A 25,193-nucleotide genomic window follows, 5' to 3' on the forward strand; every position below is an offset into this window, starting at 1 on the left:
AAAAATCTTTTTCGTGTTATAGTAGGGACGACAACAAAAAATGATTAAAAAAAAGAAAAAAAAAAGAAAGAAGGAATGAAAAAATCACGACCGTTGTTATAAAAAAAAAAATGGCGACTATATTCTCCCATTGATTTTGTCCACGGATTTATCCGATTTATCTTTCAAATTATGATATTATCAAATATAAAAAAACAAATGAATTTATTCACCGATCGATCATTAACACGTCATTCTGTAGTATTGTCTAATTCTAATCCTCTCATACCGACCAATAATTAGGGAAGGAAGGAAGGAAGGAAGCAAGCAAGACAAAAAGAAGAAAAGAAAATTCAAAATAAAAAAAATATATACAAGGAATGAAAGAAGAAATTTCGTGCCAAAATACATCGAGAAGAAAATATTAACGTCTCGTTATATTCTTATTACGTGATTGTAATAAAATAATTATAATAATATATATATACGTATACATATATATATATATAAATAAATAAATATACAGTGAGTCACAAAAATATTCGTACTCTTACTGTCAATTTTTAAAAACAATCTATTTGTTTCTTTTAATACAATATTTCCAAATTTTGATACACACAAATATATTTTTTTAGATTATTCAACTTTGAAATTAATATAAATTTGATTGTAAAAGAACATTTTTGTTATAATAGAATTACAATTGGATACAAATGATAAATAATATCGCAAGATTATACTTAACCCTTTCGCTACTACAGTCGGTCTAAATAAAATGCAGCATATTTTACATATGACGAGCGTATGCAATTATAGCACATCAAATATCCCACTCTAAACGTGTAGTTTTAATATTTTGTTCCTTTCGAACAAAACACGCAGCGGAAAACACGTCCGTAGCGAAAGGTTTAAACACCACATTGGTGTTTGGAAAAATAAGTAGAAAAATACAACTTTTTTTTTTCTGACTAAGCTATCTTAAATAATTTTTATTTTACATAGATACATAGTAGTGTTTTACAAATCATTTGAAATATATAACGAATAAAAATATTTAAACAATTAAAATAAAGATATGAGCCATTAAGTAGGAAAGGGAATACCTAAGACGTGACGTAGGGAAACATTTCTTAAAATTTGTTTGTAGAAATGAATGCTGTTTAAAAAAAAAAAACTAATTTGCAACGAAATTTTAAGTTTAAAAAATGTATAACTTTGAAACATAGCACCGAATCAAAAAAGTTTTACATAATATTATAAAAAATATATGTTAACAAAATCGGTTCAGTAGTTATTGAGATATCTTGTACACCAGTTGAAAAAAAGAAAAAGAAAAAATAGTACGGTGTCAGGAGTGGTGCTTTGCACATGCTACTTTGGCGACTCGTCAGAAAATCGCAGAACTAAACTGAGAAATTCTGTCACATCCACCATACTCCCCAGACCTTGCACCCTCCGATTATCACTTGTTTCTCTCTTTGCAAAACTTTTTACAGGTATAATAATTCAAAACTGAAGCCGATGTAAATCAAACACTAATTGAGTTGTTCGCTTTTAAAAATAAATCATTTTTTAAAAATGGCATTTACAATTTGCCATCACACTGGCAAGAATTCATAAGTTACGATGGAAAGTATATTCTACAATAAATATTATTAAATGTATGAACATTGTGTTATTTTCTTTAGATACAAAAACGGACAGAACTTTCCGGTAGACCTAATATAAGTGCATATCTGCATGCATACACGCATTGGACTTGACACATTGTACAAAGAACTTTTTCTCGGTTGTTTACAGGATTTCCATAAGTTATTCACTTACAATTTGCTAGGAAATAAATAAAAGCGATTATAAAAAGAGAAATAATATAAAAAAATAGCGAAATAAAAATAATAATTATAATAAAAAAAATCACGATAATTGCAAACGCGATAGGAGGATAAAAGAAGAAAAAGCATTTCCGATTTGGCATCACCAAGGCAGAGACAAAATGAAAAAAAAAAGGAAGGAGAGTTAAATATGTAATTAAATAAATAAATAAATTAATTAATTAATTAATAAAAAGAGCACACAGGGTAGTACCGGAATAAAAAATATCCTATTCGCGTTTTACTCGATAATATGACAACCATTTTTTTATCATGGTGAATCTCGTATTATACTTTGAACTTATTGTGTGCTCCAATAATAAAGTGCTACTATAATCGAAATTATATTTAAATGAAGTTTAAACTATAAGATTTATAATAACAGTAGACAAAAAATCAAATTTCGTAACGCGCGCGTTTATGAGATGGAAAATGATCAACCATTATTTTATACACACACACACATACATACAAACAAACAAGTGTATTGATTTTGATTTTCTCTTTTAATTCTTTTTTTTGTTTATTTAATTTTGTGGTTCCTTATATTAATCGAGTTGCTAAAAATAATTTATCGGCGCGAGAAAAGGTTCAAAGTTCAATCGTATATACTCGTATACTGACACATAATTCACACACATACACATAACCACACACAAATATTACATATATGAAAATAAATAATTAAAGAAGTCGCCCGTGGTCTCACGAAATTCATTAAAATATACATATAGAAATATATTAAATATACATATATATAAATATAAATAAATATATTATTACAAATAATGAAAGACTAATGTACGTGTGTTGCGTAATTAAGTTACGATGCACTTAAATAATAAAAATTATATAAAATATTGTACGAAACACACAGAAACACATACATATACTTGTTTACTTACATACACGAACACAATCGACAACGACGCACGCATATCGCACGAATGCGAATCGTATTGACTACTACTACTACTACTCTATTACTACTACTACTTATAATACTACTACTTACTATTTAATACTGTTAATTACCGATGATTTACTGGTACGTAATTACGATAGTTAATATTAAAATGTTAATATTATTCATTTGTATATTAAGGTTATGATTAATTAAAAAATAAATATATATGAAAAAAGGCTCGCGCGTATGTTGCGTGTATACAAGGGAAATAAAAGATAGAATGCATGTGGATATGCGTGTAAGAGGGAGAGGAAGATATATTTACTATTTTATCGATATATTAACAAATACACAGATAATGATAATGATAATGATGATGAAGATGAGTATGATGGTGATGATGGTAATAATGATGAGTATGATGATGGTGGTGGTAGTGCTGGTGATGATAATGAGTATGATAATGATGATGATGATGATGATGATGATTTTAATGGTAATGATGGGAGCCAAGACCTGGTTTATTTCTTTTTTTATTTCGCTGACTTGCCTATGGATATATATATATATATAAATATATATATATTCCCACTTATAAAAATGTTATAAGGATATCTATAAAAATTGAAAATAAAATATCATGTAAACACCGAGAATATTATTGTCTATTGTTTACTATTAATCCTATTTTTTATTAAATACAATCGTAAGATCTTGAAACGAACGGAAAGAATATTTCTGTGTTAAATAATAATCATCGATTCAATTTTATAATATAACAGTAACGAATAATTCAACTAATTATTTATAAAAAAAAAAAAAAAGGTTATAGAAAAGTGGTTTGAAATGCGTGAAAAGAAGAAGACATTTTTGCTAGGTAAAAATTGTCAATAAAATTTAACAAATTAACGGCAATAATTGAACCCTTTGAGCGCGGGAACGCGTCTAACAATTGCAATCAATGGAGACGTAATGATTTCATTCCTAATGAGAACTATTTTGATCAAAATAAAGAATTTCGAGCCAAGGTGGTAGGTAGGAAAAAAAAAGAGATAAGCGCACATATGCATCCCGAGTCCATCCACACGGATTGTTTTCTTTGGACGCATATATGCGCGCATACCATTAAAAAGGTTAATTAATTATTGAAAAAGTACGCAAATTTAATGAACTATAAGAAAGTTATTATTTAAAAAAAAAACAACAGAAACTAAGAAAGCGTTAAGATGGCGGAAAACCCAATTGCCGATGCAATTGAAACGCAATGCGCAACGCAAGGATCGAAACTAAAAACGCTTTTGCGTTTGCGCAAGCTCACGAAGGGAAAAGCTGTCGCTTGTTAGAAACTAACATAAGTATTTTATGTTGCGACAGTTGAACGAAGTGAATTCTTTTTCGGCCGTCGCGGTCAGTTGGTCCACGGAATGCGTTCGGGCGCGTTTCTTACTGCGGCCACCACCGGCTGCGGAATCGAGCTCGTAAAATTTGCTTTTCACGCGAACTTTTATACACTCATGCACGTTATATATATATAACATATACATACATATATTTAAATATGTATATATACATATTTAAATACATTACAGTAGTATGAGTAAGTAAATAAGAAACATATATCGGCCGAACGTTTCCAATAAGTTCGATAATTTTCATGCAAAAAATGAGAAATAAAGTAAACTGCAAAAAAAACTTTGCACGTACTATGCACGAACATGTATATAAATGTATATATTTAAATAGAACAAGAAATATGTCTTTTTACGGCTACGAAGAAACATAAAAAACCTGCTCCTCTTTAATATTTATTTTTATTTTTATTTTTTTTTTTTGCAACTTTTATCGTTATCGTCATGCAAATTTCTATAATATGCATACTTGTAAAAATAAATTTATATATAAATAAGAGTTTTATATTATTAAACGTTTGTAAATGTAGCTTTTTAAATCTAAAACGTTTTTGTATAAAAGTGACTATTAATAAATAATAATAATAATATATAGCTTTTTCAAAAATATAAAAGCATATATATATATATTTCGAAATAATTAATTTTGACTATTCGTTAGACATTAAAAATAATTTTGTAAAAGCAAACACACACACACACACATGTGTACATAAATATATTATGTTTTTTGTTTTAAAGGTAAACGTTCTTCGAAATATATAATTATTAATGATGATATCAATCATTTTTCTAATCTCTGATTTTCTTTTCTCGTTTTTTTTCTTTAAGGGGTAACTTCGAATGATTCTCTAACGTAAGGTAGAAAAGTGAAAGTATACACACATGTGTGTACATGTACTTAGAGTTAGTTGCACCTCTCTCGTGGTAGGCCATCTATTTAGAAAGGGAAATAAACGGAAGAGACGGAAAAAGTTTATTCGTTGTTGGATTCGTCCGTGTGCCAGCAAATCCTAGAGTCCCATCAGTCAGGATCAAAGTTAATAGAGCTTACGTCGAATTAAAATACTTGCCGAGAGCGTTTTAAACGCGCCTCTTGCACAATTTTTCGTTTCTACACTTACGTAATATATTCTACGTGAAGTATCTATGTATCTATCTACTTATGCACATATATGCGTGTAAGTATATACACGTATGTAGACATTAGTAAGTATTCGTAAAGTAAGTACGAATACTTTAATCTTAAATTTCGCTTTCTACGCGAGCAAGAAATTCTTTAACGTGGAGAAAGAGTCTCGAAGGATTTCTTCAATGATTGCGAGAAATTTTGATCATCGTTCGTTCTACGTGTGTGTTCAAATAAATGATACTTAACTTATACACGCAAACGTAAATAAGTAATTAAGCATACATGTGTATATACGTCGGTACAATTGCATACTTAATAAAAAACATAATTGGCCAGAAATGTGTAATTGATATTGGGTACCGAAGAATAGGACAAAGAAAATTAGTGACGTAAAAATAAAAGGAAAAAAAGAAAAAAAAAAGAGAAAGAGAACTAATTCGCAAATAAGATTGTGTTGATAGAGTTACGACGCAAGTTGAATGGAATCGAAGCCAAGGGTGTGGAGGACAAGGCGGATACAATGCCAATCCCATTGCAATTATTATTGCATCACTGTATGCAAAATCCGCGTAGTGCATATAAACGCATATGCACTGTGTATGTAAGTATATATATAATAGATGTGTATGCAGTTTGAAAGCACACGGTCTTTGAACTTCCTCTTGAATGAAAGTTGACCTTCCGTTACTCGTTTAATTCGTTTAATAAATTGTCATTTCCTCGTTGATTTATTTACGTCTCTAATATTTTATTTTTTTTTTGCCTTTTTTTTTTCCAATCAACATTAAGAATCCTCGAAAACAATCTAACAATAAGATATAATTACCGATACTTTGATATATTTCAGATTTTCGCTATAAATTGTATAATTTAAGTTGATATTTCGAATATTTGTTGTGCCGTATAATAAAATTAGTGTTAAAAGAAATGAAAAAGAATCGGAATAAAAGGAAAATTAGAAAAAATAAAAAGAAGTTCGTGGAAAAAGGAAAGGTTCGAATTCTCTTCCAATTTGAAGGACCCTTAGCATAGTTTAAACAAGATGGTGTAGTCGAAAGATTCGTTAGGTTAGTTTGTTGGGTGGAATCGTGCGTGATCCGAGATTCCTGGAAATGACCAGTTCCTTTAGCTTCTTCCTCTTCTTATTTTTCTTCTTCTTCTTCTTCTACCACGATTGGTCATAAACGTTTCTCGAGGTGACTTGAGTTGAGACACGGCTAGGAACCAACCGAAAGGACCTGCGTTTCTCCTTCTCGTTCTTTATCTTTCTCTTTCTCCTCGAGGACTGGTTTAGCAAGGTAACCATACCAACCAACGCGAACGATGATAAAGCCGATGCAAATCTACTGGAACCTTCCACCCTTTTCTACAACTTTTCTCCGAGGAACATCCTGCGTCGTAGATGGAACCCGTTTCTTTCATCTTTTAATTGAAACCTATATATGTGTATTTACCTACGTACATTTTATTTTGATAACATTAAAGCTCATTTTTACGTTAGACATAAGCGTTACAAAATATATAACACATTAATGAATATAAAAATTATTAAACAATATTATGGAAATATCGAGAAGAAAAAAGTACTTAATAACGGTAATAAATTTATAACGAACAAAGCAACTTCTTCGATATCGACTTTGAGGAGAAAACTAGTTGCTTCCTGGTTGCGATACATCCGCGATATTTCTCCTTCACCTCTTGCAAAACATTACCCGAGTAAAACATTACTAACGCACCTGTTAGTAGTTGTGTATTAGTTAATTAACCAATCTACAATTATTTTCATTTTGATTTATACACTGTGATGTATAATTTGCTAATAATATTTGATTAGGAGAAATTGAAGAAACAAAAAAAAACAAAAAAAAAAAGATGATAGAAGAACAAATATTGAAAACATCTATATAAGAGAGTGAAATATCGATAATATAGATAAACGAAGATGGAGGTGACTGAAATATATATACGCGGGAGCACGCTTATATGTGAGTGTATAAACTTACTTGTGTAAGGAAAAGAGAGAGACGCCTCGAGCCACGTAACAGCCTACATTTTATTTTGCTGCACTTTTACTCCGGTGCACACGGGGCGGCCTTGTTGCGGCCTGAATACCTCGTCGATCCGCACCGTGTCCGCCGTGACCGCCGTCCTATCGTACTTCTCTCTCTCTCTTTATATTTTTCTTTCTTTCTTATATATTAGCAACCAAGCGGGGACCCTTTCTATCGTTGAGACCGCCTTTTGCGATTTTAGTATTCACTTTTAATGCCAACTACCAAAACCTACTATCCTCTTCCGCTAGCATCTTGTATTTTTCATTTCGTCTTTTATCACCAACTTTATTGTTTTATTTTCTATAGACATTTTTTTATAATTTATCGCAACCCAAATATTTCGTGCCGGTGAATATCTTTTTCATTGAGTATATATATATATATATCGGTAAATATTAATTATTTATATTAATATATTGTTCGTAGATATGGATTTTTGTTATCGTTTCGTTTATTATAATTTGTTTGTATCATATAATTATTTGAAAAATAATACATTTTCCTGTAATTCAGGATAGAAATATATAAAAAAGAAAATTGTAAATTATGTTTGCAGGTATCGTAGAAATCTGTAACAAGTAAGCGTTGAAAGAAAGAATAATCGTTGTTTCTTTTCATTGTCAAAGAGATTTATCGGCCTCACACGTATGTAACAGCGAAAAGAGGTATCCTTCCTCTCGATCTTCCGCTCGACCTCATCCAAGGAAATCGGATCGTGCGCGCGCGCGCGCAAAAACCTTCTTTCGCCTTGATCGGCCGAGACCGGTCACTTTCATCGTTCGAATTCTTCCGCGCAATTCTTATTTATGCTCGATTTAACGAAAGAAGGAAAAAAAAAAATAAAAAGAAAAAAAAGATAAAACGAGAAAAAATATTCGATGGTCGAGCAAAAAATTTTACGGCCACAATTAAAAAAAAAAAGGATTATCCTTGTAAACGCGCGCACGCACATATGTGTGTGTCTGTGTGTTTATTCGATAAAGGTGTTTGCATTGGAACGAATATTACATCAGCATCAACCGGATATCCTGGAACAGATGACGGATATCGGCCATGACACACAAAAGTATTAATCGGTCGATTAATAATTTATCAACTTTTATAACATCTTAATTAATACCTTTCATCGTACTTTATTATTACGTTTGTTATAATATTTATTTATTACTATTCAACAATTGACCACATTTTCTCTTTTTTTCTCAATATAATTTTGATTACTCTGTCATTTTTAATATGAATAATACATAAGTGAGTACCACTTTAGTCAACGTGCATGCATAATTTCTCACTACTTTAGTCAAATGTAGTAGACATAGGACAATACTTTCTCTAAACGAACAAAACCTCTCACGTTTCATTCCGTGTTATGTTATTTACCTGTTGTCTACGTTTCACGCCTGTAAATTCGTCCGTTTTGCATTTAATCTTATTATGTCAGACTGGCATATACGTGAACGAGTATGTTGTAAATATATTTAAATCGGTAGATATATCCAAGAAAACAGGGACAATTCTTTGTCAGATTGGTTGCAACACTCATGAACATAAATATACTCTTTCGATAGACTATCGATAATAAAATACACCTTGGCTTCAATCTTGATCGGTAAAAATATATTTTAAAACCTTTTGATAATTTCTGATAAAACCTTACGTAATAATTTATATCATCGTGTTATCGTGATTACGAAGGATATCGTTTAGATAAAACCTGTTTATATATGTATTGTAATAAAGTACAGATACATATGCACTTTCGATAAGTAATTGAGAACCTCTATAATTTTGCAACATCATACAAAGACACATTTATCTCACACACATATGTACAAATATTTATTATTTAAATATACAAAAATATAATAAATTTAATATTTCACGATAGATTCAATATGGCGACTGATATCACAATTTTAACACTAAGACGTAACGCGAGTGTTTTTCTCGATAGTTTTACTTCCTATATGTTGCATTCAATGGTATAAATGAAAGAATATTAGATACCCTTAAATATAATATCGAATTTATGAAAAAGAAAGAAAGAAAAAGAGGGGAAGTAAGTTAGAATGAGATGAGTATTCGTCGATTTACAATAAGTACGGAAATACCCAAAGTAAATATTCAGTATCCGTTGAGGTTTGCTCGTAGTATATTCACTGCGTAGAATACGAATCAGTTTATCGGACATAAGGACTGCTGTTGCGTATTTCTCAACGAATCTTATTGCATCCTGCTGAAGATAAGGACTATGGCTGATGGCGTCCAGGACGAGATCGAGACGATCGATAATAAATTTCAAAGAAATGTCCCTACGCATTTATATATAGATATACCGATAGTCACTTGAACTTGGTTACTAGCTTCCCTAAGTCGTCTGAACGAAGGACAACTTCGCACTAGTGTGTATAAGAAAAAGAAAGAAAGAAAGAAAAGAGAAAGGTAACTATATAAATATATATATATATATATACATGTTTATATATTATTAGACATTTTGATTTTTTCCATGCGAAATGGCAGAGGTTCTCAATTATTTATCGAAAGTGATATCCTCCATCTTGGAAATTCGCAAGATGGTAGTTAAGCGCCATTGTTAAAAATATGAATAATTAATATTGTTTTTGTTAAATTATATTATTTATATATAAATATGTAGATAGATAAAAATATAAAGAAAAGATGCGTGTTGTATAAAAGGTAGAAAAAGAGAGAGAAATGATGTATATATAAAAAAAAAAAAAGAGTAGAAAATATTAAGAAGAGGAATTTCTTGTTCCCTTCTCTCTCTTTCTATCATTCGTCGTGTCGTCTTCGCATAATCGTTAAAGATAGAAAGAGAGAGAAAAAGTGGAGGAAAAACGAGACGATGTAACCTGTTGCCGCGGGGGAGCACTTTATATCCATCCACCTCGTAAACCGTAATGGTTAAGTGGCATGTAGATACGATCGGGCACGAGTTGAAAAGAGAAAGAGAGACAAAAAGAGAGACAAAAAGAGAGACAAAAAAGAAAAAGAGAGAGAGATTAACGTTCTATACAGTGCGACGAACGCGAGCACCCATATAAAGGGCTTCACAGGAATTATGCTCGTTGAAGGTATAGTGTTATTACATATGTGAGTCGTACATTAAAACCGTATTACGTCGTCGTTGTCGTCGTGTGTGTTTGCGTGTTTCATACGATTGCTTCGACTGGTTGTAAACATCGCAGGGGTATCGTAAATTAAAACCTCTGAACGAGCGACCATTTTCTTTCTCTTTAACCCTTACTATCTTTCATGAATAAAAGTTGTTAACGTTAACAACGTTGAACTCATCAATAAAATTATATTTTACCAATTAACAAAACAATTCTTCGAACAATTACAATTGAGTAAACGTGTCGAAAAGATAATTCAACTTTTTCGATACACTTTGAATATTTTTGTATTTCTCGCGCGAAATCACAGAGGTTCTCAATTGCTTAACAAACGTCCTAATATTTTTGGAATATCGTAAAATCGTTGGTAAGATCATTAGTTTAATAATTAACGTCGTTTTTATTAGATCATGTTGGTTAGATTATCAGGAAATAAATGAACAAACGTGTGAGGTAAAACGACGTCAATTGTTATCATATTCTATCATGGCTTCGTTAAAAAAGCATCGATTGTTTTTCGTTATTGTAAACGAAATTAAAGTTATTATGAATTATAGACTATATTATAAAAAATAGTTTCCTGATGAAATTTTATTTCGATCCTTTCTTCTCGTTTGATCTCATTCAACGGCGATCCAATTAATCAATAAATCATAAGTTAACCCTCGAACGACATAATAAAACCCGAAGTTATCTATCTCTCACGGCCGCTGTAACATGAAGGCAGATCATCAACGAGACACGAAGAGAATTGCGAAAGTTATTGCGCCGTAGACGAACGGTCGAGTTTTGAAAGTTGGTGAGGATTCTACATTACATCGCACCAAATCCTTACGGCTTAATAGAAGCATCATTTCAAAGTTATAATATATACATACATATGTATTTATAGATAAACAACATAGGTATAAAAATTATATAACATACTTTTTTCTTTTAGTAATATATTCAGGAAAGTTATTGGAAACGTCAACCGGATGTGTTGTTGATGCCAAGGAGACAAACGAAATGTTGCCCTTCACTCCTCCCTACTTATCGACCGAGCTGACATGAGAGGATCAAGTCGACCTCGTTACTATTTCATTCTTTCTTTCTTTGCTTTCTGAAATTTTGTTCATTCAATACCGTTTGAAACCATATACAAAAAAAGATCAACATTGTAAACAATAAGTTATAACAATACATATTGATTTATAGTTTTCTTTCTTAATATTGATAAAAAATAAAATGTAAATGGTCGTTCTATTGACTAAATTTACCGTAAATACATCTATGCACAAAATTTAAAAAAATCTTACAATTAAATATCAAGAGAAAGAATAATAGACCATTGGCAGAAATTAGTTGTGTGGATTTGCGAGTAGTAACATTCACCGGGTTAACTTAGGGAAGTCCCCACCTCCCCTTTGGTGAGAGAGGTTCCTCCCCTCTACTTTACCGGAGGACCCTCGTCCTGACTTCTGGTTACAAGGAGAAGGAGTTGTACTGATGCATTGTGCAATAATGCACCGCCACCTGCACTCATTTCGTCACACATCACGAGCGGTTTTAATCGACTCTACAGTGTTTGCTTGCTTACTTGCTTATTTACCTGTTTGCTTACCTGCCTCTACTATGACTTGCATTACTTTCGCCAATTAAACTTTGACGGTCGTCATTGTGTTTAACTTGAATATAAAAATTCCGTATATTATAATTTACGATAAATCCAATATAGCAACCGATACCACCTTTTTAACATTAATTGTAAAACGTAACAATCCGGCTATAATCTCGGATAACTCAAATCTGATTCATTACATCATTTGATAATGATTTATAAATATTTCATTATGCATATATGTATGTAGTTTGATTACATGAACATTTGGTCATATAAACGTAAAATTTCTGCCACACGCCATTTTTTGACGTAGAAGTTGAGGTTATGTGGTATTAAATGTATGTAATGAGAATATAAGAAAATGAGATACAAAAATTTGTAAAACAAGATCAATAGGTTTTTGAAAGATATTGAAATATTTTAAACAATTTTTTTTCTTTTAAAAATGCTTCAATCATCTTTTTTACAGATATTAAAATGTAAGTTTATTGATATTTATATAAAGTAGTACATTACTATCAATGTTATTGGTTTTAAAACTATTAAAACCTTATCGGTCTTGTTATTACATTAATTTCTTATAGTTCAAACATGTAGGATGTCACAATTTGCATTTGTACCTGTATGCAATCCTGTCGAAGAAGAAGATGTACTACAATTACAAAACTTTATAGAAAATAACAACAACATATGTGTTTTAACCGGTGCTGGAGTTTCCACCGAAAGTGGAATTCCAGATTATAGATCGGCAGGKGTTGGTATTTACGCTAAAAGCAGTCGAAGGCCAGTTCTTTATAAAGATTTTTGTTCCAATGAATTTATTAGAAAACGATATTGGGCACGAAATTATGTAGGATGGCCTAGGTTTGAATTAATTCTTCTAGATTTTAAATAAAATTAATTCTAAAGCATATTACAATTGAATCTACATAAAGAGTGTTTCTGACGTAGATTTTCAACATTTCAACCAAATGACACTCATAAGACATTAAAAAATCTTGAAGAAATTGGGAAGGTGTCATGTGTCGTTACACAGAATGTAGATAATTTACATACAAAAGCTGGAAATAGAAATGTGATAGAACTTCATGGTACAGCATTTCGAGTAATGTGTCTTAACTGCGATCATAAAATAGAACGAGCTAACTTTCAAAATATTCTTAAAGAACTTAATCCGCTTTTAAATAGTCATATTGAAATGATAAGACCCGATGGAGACGTAGATTTAACTCAGGTATTTAAAATAATTCAAATAAATGTTTGCACATGCATATCTACTTTTATAACCATTTGTCAAAATGTTTTTATAGGAAGAAACCGAAGGGTTTATTGTTCCACCATGTGAAAATTGCGGTGGTATACTGAAACCAGACATAGTGTTTTTTGGAGATAATGTACCTCGTTATGTTGTAGAAAATGTTAAAAATATAGTTGAACAATCGAGTTCATTATTAATTCTTGGAACTTCTTTAAGTACATTCTCTGGTTATAGAATTGTACTTCAAGCTTTAGATGCTAAAAAGTCTATAATGTTAGTAAATATTGGTAAAACAAGAGCTGACAATGATGTACATATTAAAATAGAAGGAAGATGCGGGGATGTGCTCTCTAAGGCTTGTAGATTTAATGATTTCTTTGTAGAAAATAAAATGTGATCTTAAACGTATTTGTACAATACATGTGTATACAAAACACAAGGAAACATTACTATATAATATTTTATATAGATTTAATATTTCATTACAAATGCTTAATAATATAATCATTTATAATATAGAGATTGTTACTTCATTAGTTGGAAGATTTAGATTCCTTAGCATGTTGAAGACTTTGAGTAATATATAATTTAGCTAAGCTTTGTGCACAGAATTGTGATATATGTTCGCTATAAGTATTGATTTGCCCTGCGACGATCATTGGATTTAATCTAGGTGGTACTGGCAATGGTCTCATAATCTTGTTAATATCATCATCAGGTAATGGTGGTTCGTCTTTAGCAGCTCTCGCTGCGTTTTCTTGAGCTCTCTTAGCCAACAATCGATTTTTATCTTGTTGTTGTCTAACAACTAACTGTTGGTATCTATTGAACTTCATAGCTTCTTGATTTAATTCATCCACACGATCCATCAAACAGCGTAGTTGATTTTCTAATACTGTAGCAGTTCCAAGATCTAAATATTTAGTGCCTTCTTCTTCTGGAACCATTTCTTCTAATTCCGACATCATAATATTTGTTAAATTGCTATTCTTGATAACAACAGGAATTTCAACAAAAAGAGTTTCATAACCGATCTTAAGAGCCCTCAATGCTTCTGGTGTAAATTCGCCTTCTTTATACATTTGAATAGCTTGAGGTGTTAAACGATACGCTTTAAGAGTTAAAAATCCTCTAGCTGATTTGGCAGTGTCATAAATAAGTACAACCGATTCTTCTATAGATGTTTGATAATGATACTGTGATTCCAAAAGCGATACATTTAAAAAGTTACCAACATCTGCACTTTGATACCATCCGACATGGAAATGATCAACGTTGACCCTACAAATAAAAAACATATAAACTATAAAATAAATAATTCTGAATTACATTAAAAAATGTGTGTGTTCTTTTAACATACCATCTGAGCCTACGCATCATAGCTAATTGATATTCCTCTTCGTCAGCAATTTCATCATTTTTAGGAAATGGAAAACAATTAGTAATTTCCAATCTATTTTGTACAACTAAACCCAAAAGTGCACCTTGTGCAACTTCCATGTTGCTCATAGACTCCTCATGACAATGTTTAACCATTTTCATTACAACCAATCCATCGCATTGAACGTAATCAATACGTGGCTCGACTTCAGGAATTCTTCTGGATTGAGTTCTTGATGCCATTTTGACAGAGAGTAATAATTTATATTATGAGGAATTAAAAAATCAAATATTTATCGAGGTCTGTCAATTATTTTTATGTTCACACACAATGAGCCATGCCGACCATGGGAAAAAGGAACAATTGTAATCATAGAATTCACAAACAGTAGAAACGTGGACAACAGTGATTAAAACGTTTCAATACAGCGCTATCTCGTGACTAAAGATAAATCTAATCCTAAATTTAACAATTTAATCAAAGTATTAATTTACCAAGGTATTCGATAAAATTAGATTTAAAAACATTAACCAATATATACAAATAATTCAATAATTTCATTTTTCATAATTTATATATTTACGAAATAATTCGTTAATGATTAATGACATTTCTACGAAATAATTCATCAAGGATTCATGACGTTGGGTCTACGGACTAGTTAGTCAATGTGCAATTATAGTAACTTTAGTTGTCATAAAGAGGATTAGTATAATTAGTTTTTTTATCAACATTAAAAAAATATAGTATATTAAAAAACAAAAAATATCATTGTGTGGATAAATATCGCTCGTACATATTTATATGCATTGGAATAACATTGCTATACTTGTTAATATAGTTATATTATTATTATTTGTTATTATTAGAAGAGAATATTATTTCATTAGAAGATATATAGAATTTGGATTAATTAAATAGAATATGGACATGTAAATATTAGATTTAAATGCATTGTAAGAAAAAATAAAATAATAGTGTTAAAGAAGAAAAAAATGATAAATAACAAATAATTATTGATTATTCTTAAAGTTCCGACGTTCTAGATAATAAATCTTGAGAGATCGACTAGCAGGTGGCGCCTCGATCGTCGTGTATTTCGACTCGTGTACTCCTTGTGTTTCCATTAACACCGCTGTGTGTTCGTTTGTAACTGGAAAAGACGTGAAAAAATATATAACGAAAGTTTCTCTCGGTCTGTGTGTCTTGTGTCGCAAAATATAACCTCTTCTTCAATAAAATGATACAATTTTTACTTTCAACGCGTAAAGTTTTATTCCTACGACAAATTTGACTTAACCAAAAAGAAAGAAGAAAAAGGAAAAAGAAAAAGGAAAAAGCAACACACGAATTGCTTTATTTATTGCGGGGTAATCAAACTAAATATACTCATCATGAAAGTTATCGTGAAAAAACTTCAAGGGAAAGAATATATTATCGATGTAAGTAATGGAGATGTTGATTTCAAATTTTTTGGTCTTTCTATTATGTTTTTTTATATGTATATGTATATATATATATATATATATATATACATATATATATATATATATATATGTTACTTTATTACAATCGATTTGATTAGAAATTTATGCTAGTTTAGAAAATAATCTTTTCTATATTTAATGGCATTTTTTCCATCCATGATATATTTCTATTGTTCCAGATTATGCCAACAGAAACAGTTTTGCAACTGAAGCATAAATTAAGTGACCTTTTAGGCATCGATGTACCACAACAAAGATTGTTGCTAACAGGAAAAACATTGGCCGGTAAAATAATATTTAATTGTACCTTCAAAATTTATATTTGTAATATATATACACATTGTTATAAAACAAAAAAAAAAATAATGTAACATATGTACGTGTATACATATATTTACATGTAAATACAAAAATATTAATATCTTTGATACATATTTGATTTCAGACGAACAGCCACTAAGTTTTTATCCAGCGATTAAGGATGGAAGTAGACTTAACTTAGTTGTTATAAAGAAAGCGGAAGAAGGACCAAGTGAGGCTAAATCTCATCAAAAAACTGGAACTCAAATATTGAGAGATGAGGTTACAAGAGTTTTAAGGCATTATTATACCGAATCAGAAGCAGAATCAATCGTTAACGAGCTAATAAAAGACTTGAAGAACAAAGTTAATAATCTTAGTTACGACGACTTGGAAAGATTTGCAACTGCATTATTACAGGACCAAGAGAATATAGCTTAAAATAATTTCAACAATTTTGCAATATCGCTTATCAATCGATTACTTCTAATATAACTTTATTTAATCGATATCTTGCCTTATTGTACCCTACATTCTGTAGCATTTAAGAAAAGGATAAGAAAAAAATAGCACGAATTATGTATATCACCGGGAGAGATGATAGTTAGTTAATTTTTTATTTAATACTTTTTTTTCTCATTTTATTTTCTTTTTTCTTTCCTATTATTTCTTTTACTTCCTCTTCATTTTTAATTACATTTTGTGATATAGCCACGAAAGAAAAAGGGACAAGTGTAACATCGATTAAATATCAATCAGCGAGATCCATTTGACGATAATATCTGGCAACCAGGCATATAAACAAATTTAGTGCTCCTACTTCGTGTTCTTCCAACTTTTTCTAAATAAATAAAAATGTAGTATTAGATGTGTAATTTTTATACAAATGTTACGATTCAAGAAAAGTTTAGTAATTAAAAAGAAAAAAAAAATAACAAATATTTAAATGGATTACTTTTAAAACTTTGAAATTAATATTTTCAATCTATACCAAAGTTGTAACGATTTAGTTATTAAGAAAGAGATTTTTTCAAATAAAATATCTTAGCTATTTTCTTCTTATTATTGAAATAAAATCATACTGAACTTTTCTTAAAATGAATAATACTGTAAGTAAACATTTATTACAGAACTAGCTCTAATAATGGAACACATTCTTGCCAAAGAACGCAAACAAGAACATGTGTCAGGGTCCAATGGTAGATGCAGAACAACCAATAAAGCATAGAGCCATTGTCCAATTTTAAATGGAAGTTTTCCTTGTTTTTGTACATATTCGATTAAATATTCCAAGACTTGTTCTATCAATGGTTGTTTCATAGATATAATAGTCGTTAACGTTGGACTATGATTTTCTTTATCATCGCTACTTTCCTTGGAACAGTAAGTGATCCAACCTTCTTGATCATCTATATGAGGCTGAAACCAAAACGAAAAGTATTATTTTGAAATATAATATCAGTATTACATTCTTAATAATTCAGGATGACATATAAATTTATCTACCAATTGTGTCTCTTGAGGCTTCCATTTGCGTTTAGATGATTTAATCCTATCTTGCATTTGAATAACGTATAATTTTAAATCTTTGAAATTTTCTACTTGACGTTCTTGCCATTCGATGATAGGAGTTAAAGATGTAGGTGCTTCGACACATCCTGGTAACTATTATTGTATTTATTTCATATTATTTAAATATTATGTGTTGATATAATTGATTAATATTTGTATTAACTTACATGGTGAATATCTATCGTAGGTTTTTTAAAAAGTTCTGGATTAATATCAGCCACTACTGTATCAGCATATTGTTTAGCTTCTAATCTATAATACAGTGAAATTATTTGAATGAATATTTTACTTTGTTCATTTCTAAATTATTATAATACTTACATTACCCGCTTGATATAATCTTCTCCAGATTTTGGAGGTTGTTTCAGGTCAATATCTTCGATATCTTCCACATAAAATGCTGGTTCTTTCATATAATCCATTTTATTTGCTTTATTTTGAAATATCAACATATTATCTATTGTTAATTATTTACAAATGTTACCTCAACACTGTCATATTGTTTTCAAGAAAATTAAGTCAACATGATTTTACGTATACGTGTACGTGTACATATATATAAATTTAACTTACGTACCAATTTGTTTTTAAATATTATATTAATTTCAACAAGAATACTTTATTTATAAAAATAACTTGTTTTTTTGTGAATGCATAGTGAAAATTTTATCTGTTTACTTTATATAAGTTTGGTACTACTGTTCATTCTAAATTCGTATAAGAATACGGATTCTAATATTTACAGAACAAGTTATTTTCAAATTTATAAAATTGTAATAATTATTTAGAATAATTTATAATTCAAAATATATATAACATGCGAATTATTTGATCAATCATTACATTTAAAAGAAATAAAATAAAAACCTATTTTTCAAATGAAAGTTATAAAATTAGAATCGAGAGCTTTTAGTTCGACTATCGTTAATTGGTCACAGTATTGGTACATTACGTCGAGCGTTATTCTGATTGGTCAGTGACGGAAATCGATGTTTGAGATAATAAATCGAATGTTCTTATCGATATAACTATTTTTCTAGCTGGGATTAAAGTCTTGTTTATTGTCATCACGCTTTCATTATTATATTTCGAATATTAATAATTTATATAATTCAAATAATGTTGTCACGTATAATTAAAATATGTAGACGTTCACATTGTGAAAGAATTTTAACGTGTCGTGCATATTCATTTAATGCACCTCAATTAAATACAGGTACGTGTATAATAAAAATAAGTTAGGTTATGATTCTTGGTCAAACCTTGTTTAAATTTGATTTATTTTTTATAATATTCACAGAAAATGAAGTGGATCCAGCACCAATATTTTTTAATCAAGAAGTACAACAGGCGTTGAGGATATTAACAAGAATCGATTACAAAAAGGTTGTTAGAAAACGTTTAACTGGTGAAAAATTACAAGTTCCTGAATATAAATTTATGACTGATCAAGAATTAGAAGAAGCTTTGGATCTTGCAAAGAAGAGAGCTGAAAAACGTTTGCAAATGCCTCCTGTAGTTAAAACAAGGAAAGAAATAGATGTTGTATTGTCCAAGGATGAAGCATTGGAAGGATTATCTACGAGTAAATATGCCTTTACGGATATTAGTTTTGGTATTAAAGAAAGAGACAGAATCATAGTAATTAGGCAGCTCGATGGGACGCTTAGATATGCCAAGTGGAATGAAAGAGATCGATTGAATCAGGTGTATATGTCTACCAAAGGGAAAGAAATGATAGCTCCTAAATTGTTTCAAGGAGAATATTTGGAGGTTAGATAATTTGTTTAAAAAGTACAATAGAAACATTTATTATTAGTATTACTATTATCATTATAATTTTGTTTGTATATATATTATATTTCAGAATCTACTGAGACAAGAAGCTTATGAGTACTTATTAGACCGTGCTTGTCTTCAATACGATCCAGATGATCCAGAATATAAAAGAGTTACAAAGGCGGTTTATGAGGACATCAATCAAAAGAAGCAATTCGAATGCTTGAGATCAACAAGACACTTTGGTCCCTTTGTATTTTATCTCGCTTGGAATAATGATATCGATAAATTGCTTTGCAATATAATAGAATCAGAAAAATTTGAAGAAGCTGTGGCATTGATACATGTTTATCACAAGATACACCCTCAAGCAAAATCTGCAATGACTGAGTGCGAAAGTGAAGATCCCATTAAATTAATAATGCATTATGCTTCTCTGGATGCGCCATTAGGTCCTTTAGTTAAGAAAACTTTAGCCGTTTACCAAGAATTAGAAAAGGAGAAGCAGAAAGTTGAAGAAGGTATAAAGAAAGCTCATGGTATTGATTCAGATAAGTCATAATTTTTAAATATGTAAATAAATCGTAAAATGGTATTGAATATTACGTTATTCATATCTTTTTTTTTTATTAATATATATCATTATCATTGTGTTATCATCGTCATCGTCAGGTGGTAATGGAACCTGTGGGAGTAACGAAAGGAATTAGTCGTATTAATATAATAAATTAATAATGAATCTAAGATACTTTTTAGTATGGTATGTTATGGTTAGCTTTATTCATTGTACGTGTACGGTGAAATAATCGATGGATAACAGATGAGCATTGCTAGGATATAATTCGATGATTATTACTCGATTATTTTATTACGTAGTAGTTACTTACAAACATTTACAAATGTAACAAGTCAATTCGATTTAGCTTACAGGATCGTCAGAAAAAACATTGCATCTAACTTGCTAGTATTATTAATACGGAAAAGTGTTAAAGTATATATATATATATATATATATGTATATATATATATAATTTATTCGGTGTTATAATTAATAATTGTCCTTTTCTATACGGAGTAAAACGAAGAATTATTTTTGTTTCTTTTCTTTCTTTCTTTCTTTTTTTTTCCATATAATCATTTTTCTTCTCCTTTAATAAATTTACAATTATTAATATACTAACGTTTATCGCTTAAAACTTATTCACATATTGGAAATAATAAATAAAGGATTTCTTTATCATCTATCGTTCATAAATTATAAAATAAAAAGAAGAGGAAGAAGAAGAAAAAGAAGAAGAAGAAGGAACCTAAAAAACACAAATAATAATAATAGACTTATAATAGATTACATTCTCAATAATAATAATAATAATAATATACTAATATTAATAGATAAAAAAAATAGCTGCATTTCTTTTTTTTTGTTTTATGAATTATAAAAGATCGAAGAGTGAAGATGAAATTTGTACGAAAGAGATATAACGTGAAAAATAGTAATGGATAGAAAGAAAGAGAGAGGACGAGAGATAGAGAAAAAGAGAGAGAAAGAAAAGGTGATGAAGGGGTTGAGGAATGGGGTAGACGTCTCGTTGAGATCGTATATCTTTCTGTAAATATTTCAATAAGCACTTATCCTTTATAATATCTATTATCATCGTTACTGTCTTTATTCGTATGTCTCTTAGCATGAAGATAATCATTAATTCGATTATTCATTGCAAACACGTCGTGTGTGTTAACAATTATGATAAATAGAAATTTAGAGAAGCAAGAAAACGACAAAAAAAAAAGAATAAAAATATATAATAGAATAAAAAAGATAAAATATTATCTCGTGAAAAGAAATTCCCTAACAATTATTGTTTAATTTTTTTGTTTTTCTAATGTTTTTTATTCTTTCGTTATCGAAGAAGATCCTGAAAGGAGAAAAGCATATGAAATAATGTTCTTATTCGGTCTATGAGATTGTAATAAATATATGTATCTATTAGGCCCTCTCGAAGCACAAGTCATAAAACACCATCATTATCGTCATAGTATCAAGTAGTACATGCAACAAAGTTTTGTGTTTCTTTTTCACATCTTTTTTATTTTATTTTATTTTTTTTTTTTTTACTACTCCTTCTTCCATCCCTTTCTTCTTCTTTTTCTTCTTTCTCTAATGGGCTCCTTGACTTCGTGTCAAAAGAGGATATTCAAAAGATGAGAGTGTAGTGGCCGAGCGATTGTCTGTTGAAAAATCGATCATTAGAAGTTTACATCTTACTTAGAGACATACATAATATGTATTTGAATAATTCCATATTTATTTCTTTTTATTTTTCTTCTTCTTCATTTTCTTCTTCTTATCCTTATTCTTCTTTTTATTCATCTTCATCATTTTCATTTTGGTGACACTTTTTTTTTTTAAGAGTTCGCACATAAAATTCTTCTAAAAAGGAGCTTGTGCATCCATATTGTTTTTTTTTATTTTTATTTTTTTATTCGACGAGAGCTGCCCGTATTTCTTTGATATATATATATATATAAATATATGTATATATTGCCCTCATATAATTAATAATAATTAATGATAATTATAATAACAATTAATAATAATAATAATAATAATAAACCTTCTGCGGGCTTGAGGGATAAAAATAAGCCCGCAGTAGTCCCTGTTTGTCGTAAGAGCCGACTAAAAGGGAAAAACCATTAAAATGATCAAAACAAAATATTTTCAAATAGAATAGAGTCATTGCATAATAATTACCATAATCATAATTATTATAATAATTACAATAATAAAAATATATATATAATATAGAATAATAATAACAAAAAATAATATTAATTAAGATGATAATATATAATAGTGATAATAAAGATGATAATAATAATTGTAACTAATAATAATCCATATTGCGTGCCTAATCTCACGAGATTCGTAATGCTTCTTCTTTTTAATTCATTATCAATCGATCGATCGATCGTTAAATATATCGTACGATCATTTTTTTTCGTCGATCTTCTTAATTTTTTTTTTTTTAATTATTCTCTTTTATTCATTCCTTTTTTTTCGGAAACGCGTTTAGCATTTCGCAAATGTTCTTGTGTGTGCTTACGCGTAATGATGGTGTTACGTATATGTGTGTGTGTGTTAACATTACATATACGAATTCGTGGTCATTTTACCTAACGTTAACTAGCAGTCAAAACGCGAATGATCCTATTATTATTATTATTATTATTATTTTTATTATTATAATATAAATATTAGCTACGAGAAATGTGTTGTTTAGAAAGTATACCCCTCGATCGCACCCGAGGATATTTTTCTTATTTTCTTCGATTTCTCTTTTACTTCTTTTACTTTTCTTTCGATCATGTGGATCATTTAAAACGTTTATCTCTCTCTCTCTCTCTTTCTTTCTTTCTTTCTTTCTTATCGTCGTCATCGCATATTATATTATTTTATTTTATTTATTGATTTATTTTTCTTTCTTTTTAATCTTCTTTTTTATACGAGGAAAAAATCTCGCAAAAGACGTTCACGGTTGTCTTATTTTATATTCTATTCTTTTTTCTTTCTTTCTTTCTTTATTTATTTATTCCGCGATAATCAATTATCAATGATTACTATTTCCGATCTTGATTGATTAATTATTATAATTAATCTTGTTTGATGCGATCCGATGTATGGTATTAGCTCGATTTTGTTTTTTAACATTCATTTACACGATTTGAACGATTGTTATTGTGTTGTTTTTATTTTTATCGGTTTTTATTGTAATAATTATATATATAGATCATTAGAGAGTGTCGTACAATTGTCATTTCTTCTTTTTATTCTTTTTTTAAGGTGTTGCAATTAAAAAAGATTTATTACTTTTCTCTTCTTTTTCTTACTTTTTTACTCTTTCTCTCTATCTCTTTCTCTCTCTCTCTTTTCCTCTTGTGTTATTTTTTATTATTATTTCTTTTTTTATTTATATTTTGTTTATTTTGTCGGATTGAAAAAGCGTATACATAAAAGTCTATTATTCAAATATGATCATCGAGAATATTTTTTATTGTTTAAATATTGAAAGTATAAATACGACTCTGATACGAAAGAAGATCGATTGATTTTTTTTTCCTATCTTTCTCCCTCTCTCTACCTTTTCTAGTATTCATTTTCTTCTTATTGTTGTTGATATCGTTTAATTATTTTCTTGTCTATTATCCGCGTCACGATGTTTCTATCTACCTATCTACCTTATTAATTTTTAATTTTTTTTTTCTTACGGTCTCTTTTATGTTTATTTATTTATTTGTTTATATATATATATATATATAATCCACTTACATAATTATTATTTATATAAATTGTTCGTTTATTTATTTTTTTTAATGACTGTTCCGGCATTCGTCGTTAAAACGCATTGTAAAAGTTTGCGCCGATGACTGAACGTTTGTGTTTTTAAGAGCAAGATTTATTTGTTCTTGTTTTATCTGTTGTATCCAGATAAAAATATCTAAATATCAAAGTTTTATTATTAGATTTATTTCTTCTTCTTTCTTTTTTTTTTTTATAAATATTTCGTTTTTTACGTACGTTCTAACGACGATATTAGATAAGAGGGTTAAATGTGTTGGGTTGTTGTTTTATTTAAAAAAAATTCTATTCCTTATTTCTCTCTCTCTTTCTTTCTTTCTTTCTTTCTTTCTTTTTTTCTTTTTGTTTTTCTTTCTTTTTTTGTGTTTGCGTATCTTTTTCTTGCAGATTTAGTGTACTTTTTTTCGTTCATTTTTGTCATCATTTGGCACGAACGAATCACGACCGAACAAAATTTGATAATAATCGAAACGTGATCGTTTTTAAAAGTGAGAAAGGGAGAGAGAGAGAGAGAGAGAGAAGATAATTTCGAGATTCTTCCCATAGACAGGTTCCTTGTTTTTGTTTCATTATCATATCTTCGATAACGACGACAGAAACGACGACGTTAACTCGCGAGAAGTATTTCGATTAGGTCTAACGGTTTAGAAGATAAATTCTGTAACCTTTTTTTCGGTCACAGAATGTCTGTTTCGTAGATTTTGTTGGTAGTTGTCGTGGTGGTGTTGGTATTGGTGTTGATAGCAGCAGCAGAAACAGCTGAAGTGGCGGAGGACCCAATAGATGTACCCGTCGTAAGGATGTTGTTGTTATCTATCGCAGTTACCATATTAGTCACGTTCGTGTGGTGATCGGAATTGGTATTAGAAACGGCTAAGACAAGTGTTGGTTCTAACGAAGATGAAGATGAGGATTCTTCGAATCTCGTACGCGAGTTACTTAAATCGGAATTAATAGCAGC

The 25,193-nt window shown here is 29.6% G+C and overlaps 6 protein-coding genes across 25 annotated transcripts in view; 3 read left to right on the top strand and 3 right to left on the bottom strand.

Annotated features, from left to right (window-relative positions):
• Positions 1–11,878: 11,878 nt before the first annotated feature.
• LOC106788450 (NAD-dependent protein deacylase Sirt4) lies at positions 11,879–13,761 on the top strand. The gene is made up of 4 exons (XM_014751714.1): positions 11,879–12,577; positions 12,683–12,962; positions 13,050–13,332; positions 13,409–13,761. The coding sequence occupies exons 1-4, from the start codon at positions 12,544–12,546 to the stop codon at positions 13,751–13,753; spliced, it is 942 nt and encodes a 313-aa protein (XP_014607200.1). The 5' UTR covers positions 11,879–12,543; the 3' UTR covers positions 13,754–13,761.
• A 40-nt stretch (positions 13,762–13,801) lies between these two features.
• Positions 13,802–15,145, bottom strand: LOC106788449 (eukaryotic translation initiation factor 3 subunit H). The gene is made up of 2 exons (XM_014751713.1): positions 14,717–15,145; positions 13,802–14,637 (listed from the first exon to the last, which is right to left on the bottom strand). The coding sequence occupies exons 1-2, from the start codon at positions 14,977–14,979 to the stop codon at positions 13,890–13,892; spliced, it is 1,011 nt and encodes a 336-aa protein (XP_014607199.1). The 5' UTR covers positions 14,980–15,145; the 3' UTR covers positions 13,802–13,889.
• A 584-nt stretch (positions 15,146–15,729) lies between these two features.
• On the top strand, positions 15,730–17,033 carry LOC106788456 (ubiquitin-like protein 4A). Its single transcript, XM_014751726.1, has 3 exons — positions 15,730–16,179; positions 16,404–16,509; positions 16,670–17,033. Exons 1-3 carry the CDS (start codon positions 16,132–16,134, stop codon positions 16,963–16,965), a joined length of 450 nt encoding a protein of 149 aa, XP_014607212.1. The 5' UTR covers positions 15,730–16,131; the 3' UTR covers positions 16,966–17,033.
• A 151-nt stretch (positions 17,034–17,184) lies between these two features.
• Positions 17,185–18,773, bottom strand: LOC106788455 (gem-associated protein 2). Of its 2 annotated transcripts, XM_014751725.1 has the most exons (6): positions 18,674–18,773; positions 18,418–18,526; positions 18,264–18,348; positions 18,031–18,189; positions 17,653–17,943; positions 17,185–17,365 (listed from the first exon to the last, which is right to left on the bottom strand). In XM_014751725.1, exons 2-6 carry the CDS (start codon positions 18,516–18,518, stop codon positions 17,276–17,278), a joined length of 726 nt encoding a protein of 241 aa, XP_014607211.1. In that variant the 5' UTR covers positions 18,519–18,526; positions 18,674–18,773; the 3' UTR covers positions 17,185–17,275. The 2 variants fall into 2 exon arrangements, with proteins under 2 accessions (XP_014607211.1, XP_014607210.1); XM_014751724.1 differs by having other exon boundaries at positions 18,418–18,678.
• A 345-nt stretch (positions 18,774–19,118) lies between these two features.
• Positions 19,119–20,475, top strand: LOC106788413 (28S ribosomal protein S22, mitochondrial). Its single transcript, XM_014751644.1, has 3 exons — positions 19,119–19,312; positions 19,397–19,869; positions 19,964–20,475. Exons 1-3 carry the CDS (start codon positions 19,216–19,218, stop codon positions 20,435–20,437), a joined length of 1,044 nt encoding a protein of 347 aa, XP_014607130.1. The 5' UTR covers positions 19,119–19,215; the 3' UTR covers positions 20,438–20,475.
• The window catches only part of LOC106788411, a 102,175-nt gene continuing 97,186 nt past the window's right edge, over positions 20,205–25,193 (bottom strand). For 17 of the 19 annotated variants that reach the window (XM_014751627.1, XM_014751623.1, XM_014751636.1 and 14 more), the window contains one exon: positions 24,402–25,193. This exon is cut by the window's right edge and continues 1,191 nt beyond it. In XM_014751627.1, coding sequence (XP_014607113.1) covers positions 24,909–25,193 — 285 coding nt within the window. In that variant the 3' untranslated portion in view covers positions 24,402–24,908. Of the gene's footprint in view, positions 20,561–20,621; positions 21,183–24,401 lie in introns of those variants that run through there. The other 2 variants (XM_014751641.1, XM_014751639.1) reach the window with 2 other exon arrangements.

The sequence above is a fragment of the Polistes canadensis genome, unplaced genomic scaffold (assembly GCF_001313835.1).
Source record: "Polistes canadensis isolate GaletaPanama2010 unplaced genomic scaffold, ASM131383v1 scaffold_139, whole genome shotgun sequence".
Lineage (NCBI taxonomy): Eukaryota > Metazoa > Arthropoda > Insecta > Hymenoptera > Vespidae > Polistes > Polistes canadensis.

Bases quoted from the DNA above. Each gene is read 5' to 3' on its own strand.
- LOC106788455 (XM_014751724.1), bottom strand. From the start codon at position 18,548: ATGTTGATATTTCAAAATAAAGCAAATAAAATGGATTATATGAAAGAA. The intron at 18,190-18,263 runs GTAAGTTAATAC...ATACAATAATAG, and splicing joins CTACGATAGATATTCACCAT to TTACCAGGATGTGTCGAAGC. The intron at 17,366-17,652 runs GTAATAAATGTT...TTATTTATTTAG, and splicing joins CCATTATTAGAGCTAGTTCT to AAAAAGTTGGAAGAACACGA.
- LOC106788449 (XM_014751713.1), bottom strand. From the start codon at position 14,979: ATGGCATCAAGAACTCAATCCAGAAGAATTCCTGAAGTCGAGCCACGT. The intron at 14,638-14,716 runs GTATGTTAAAAG...TTTTATTTGTAG, and splicing joins ATGATGCGTAGGCTCAGATG to GGTCAACGTTGATCATTTCC.
- LOC106788413 (XM_014751644.1), top strand. From the start codon at position 19,216: ATGTTGTCACGTATAATTAAAATATGTAGACGTTCACATTGTGAAAGA. The intron at 19,313-19,396 runs GTACGTGTATAA...TAATATTCACAG, and splicing joins TGCACCTCAATTAAATACAG to AAAATGAAGTGGATCCAGCA. The intron at 19,870-19,963 runs GTTAGATAATTT...ATTATATTTCAG, and splicing joins TTCAAGGAGAATATTTGGAG to AATCTACTGAGACAAGAAGC.
- LOC106788456 (XM_014751726.1), top strand. From the start codon at position 16,132: ATGAAAGTTATCGTGAAAAAACTTCAAGGGAAAGAATATATTATCGAT. The intron at 16,180-16,403 runs GTAAGTAATGGA...CTATTGTTCCAG, and splicing joins GGAAAGAATATATTATCGAT to ATTATGCCAACAGAAACAGT. The intron at 16,510-16,669 runs GTAAAATAATAT...ATTTGATTTCAG, and splicing joins AACAGGAAAAACATTGGCCG to ACGAACAGCCACTAAGTTTT.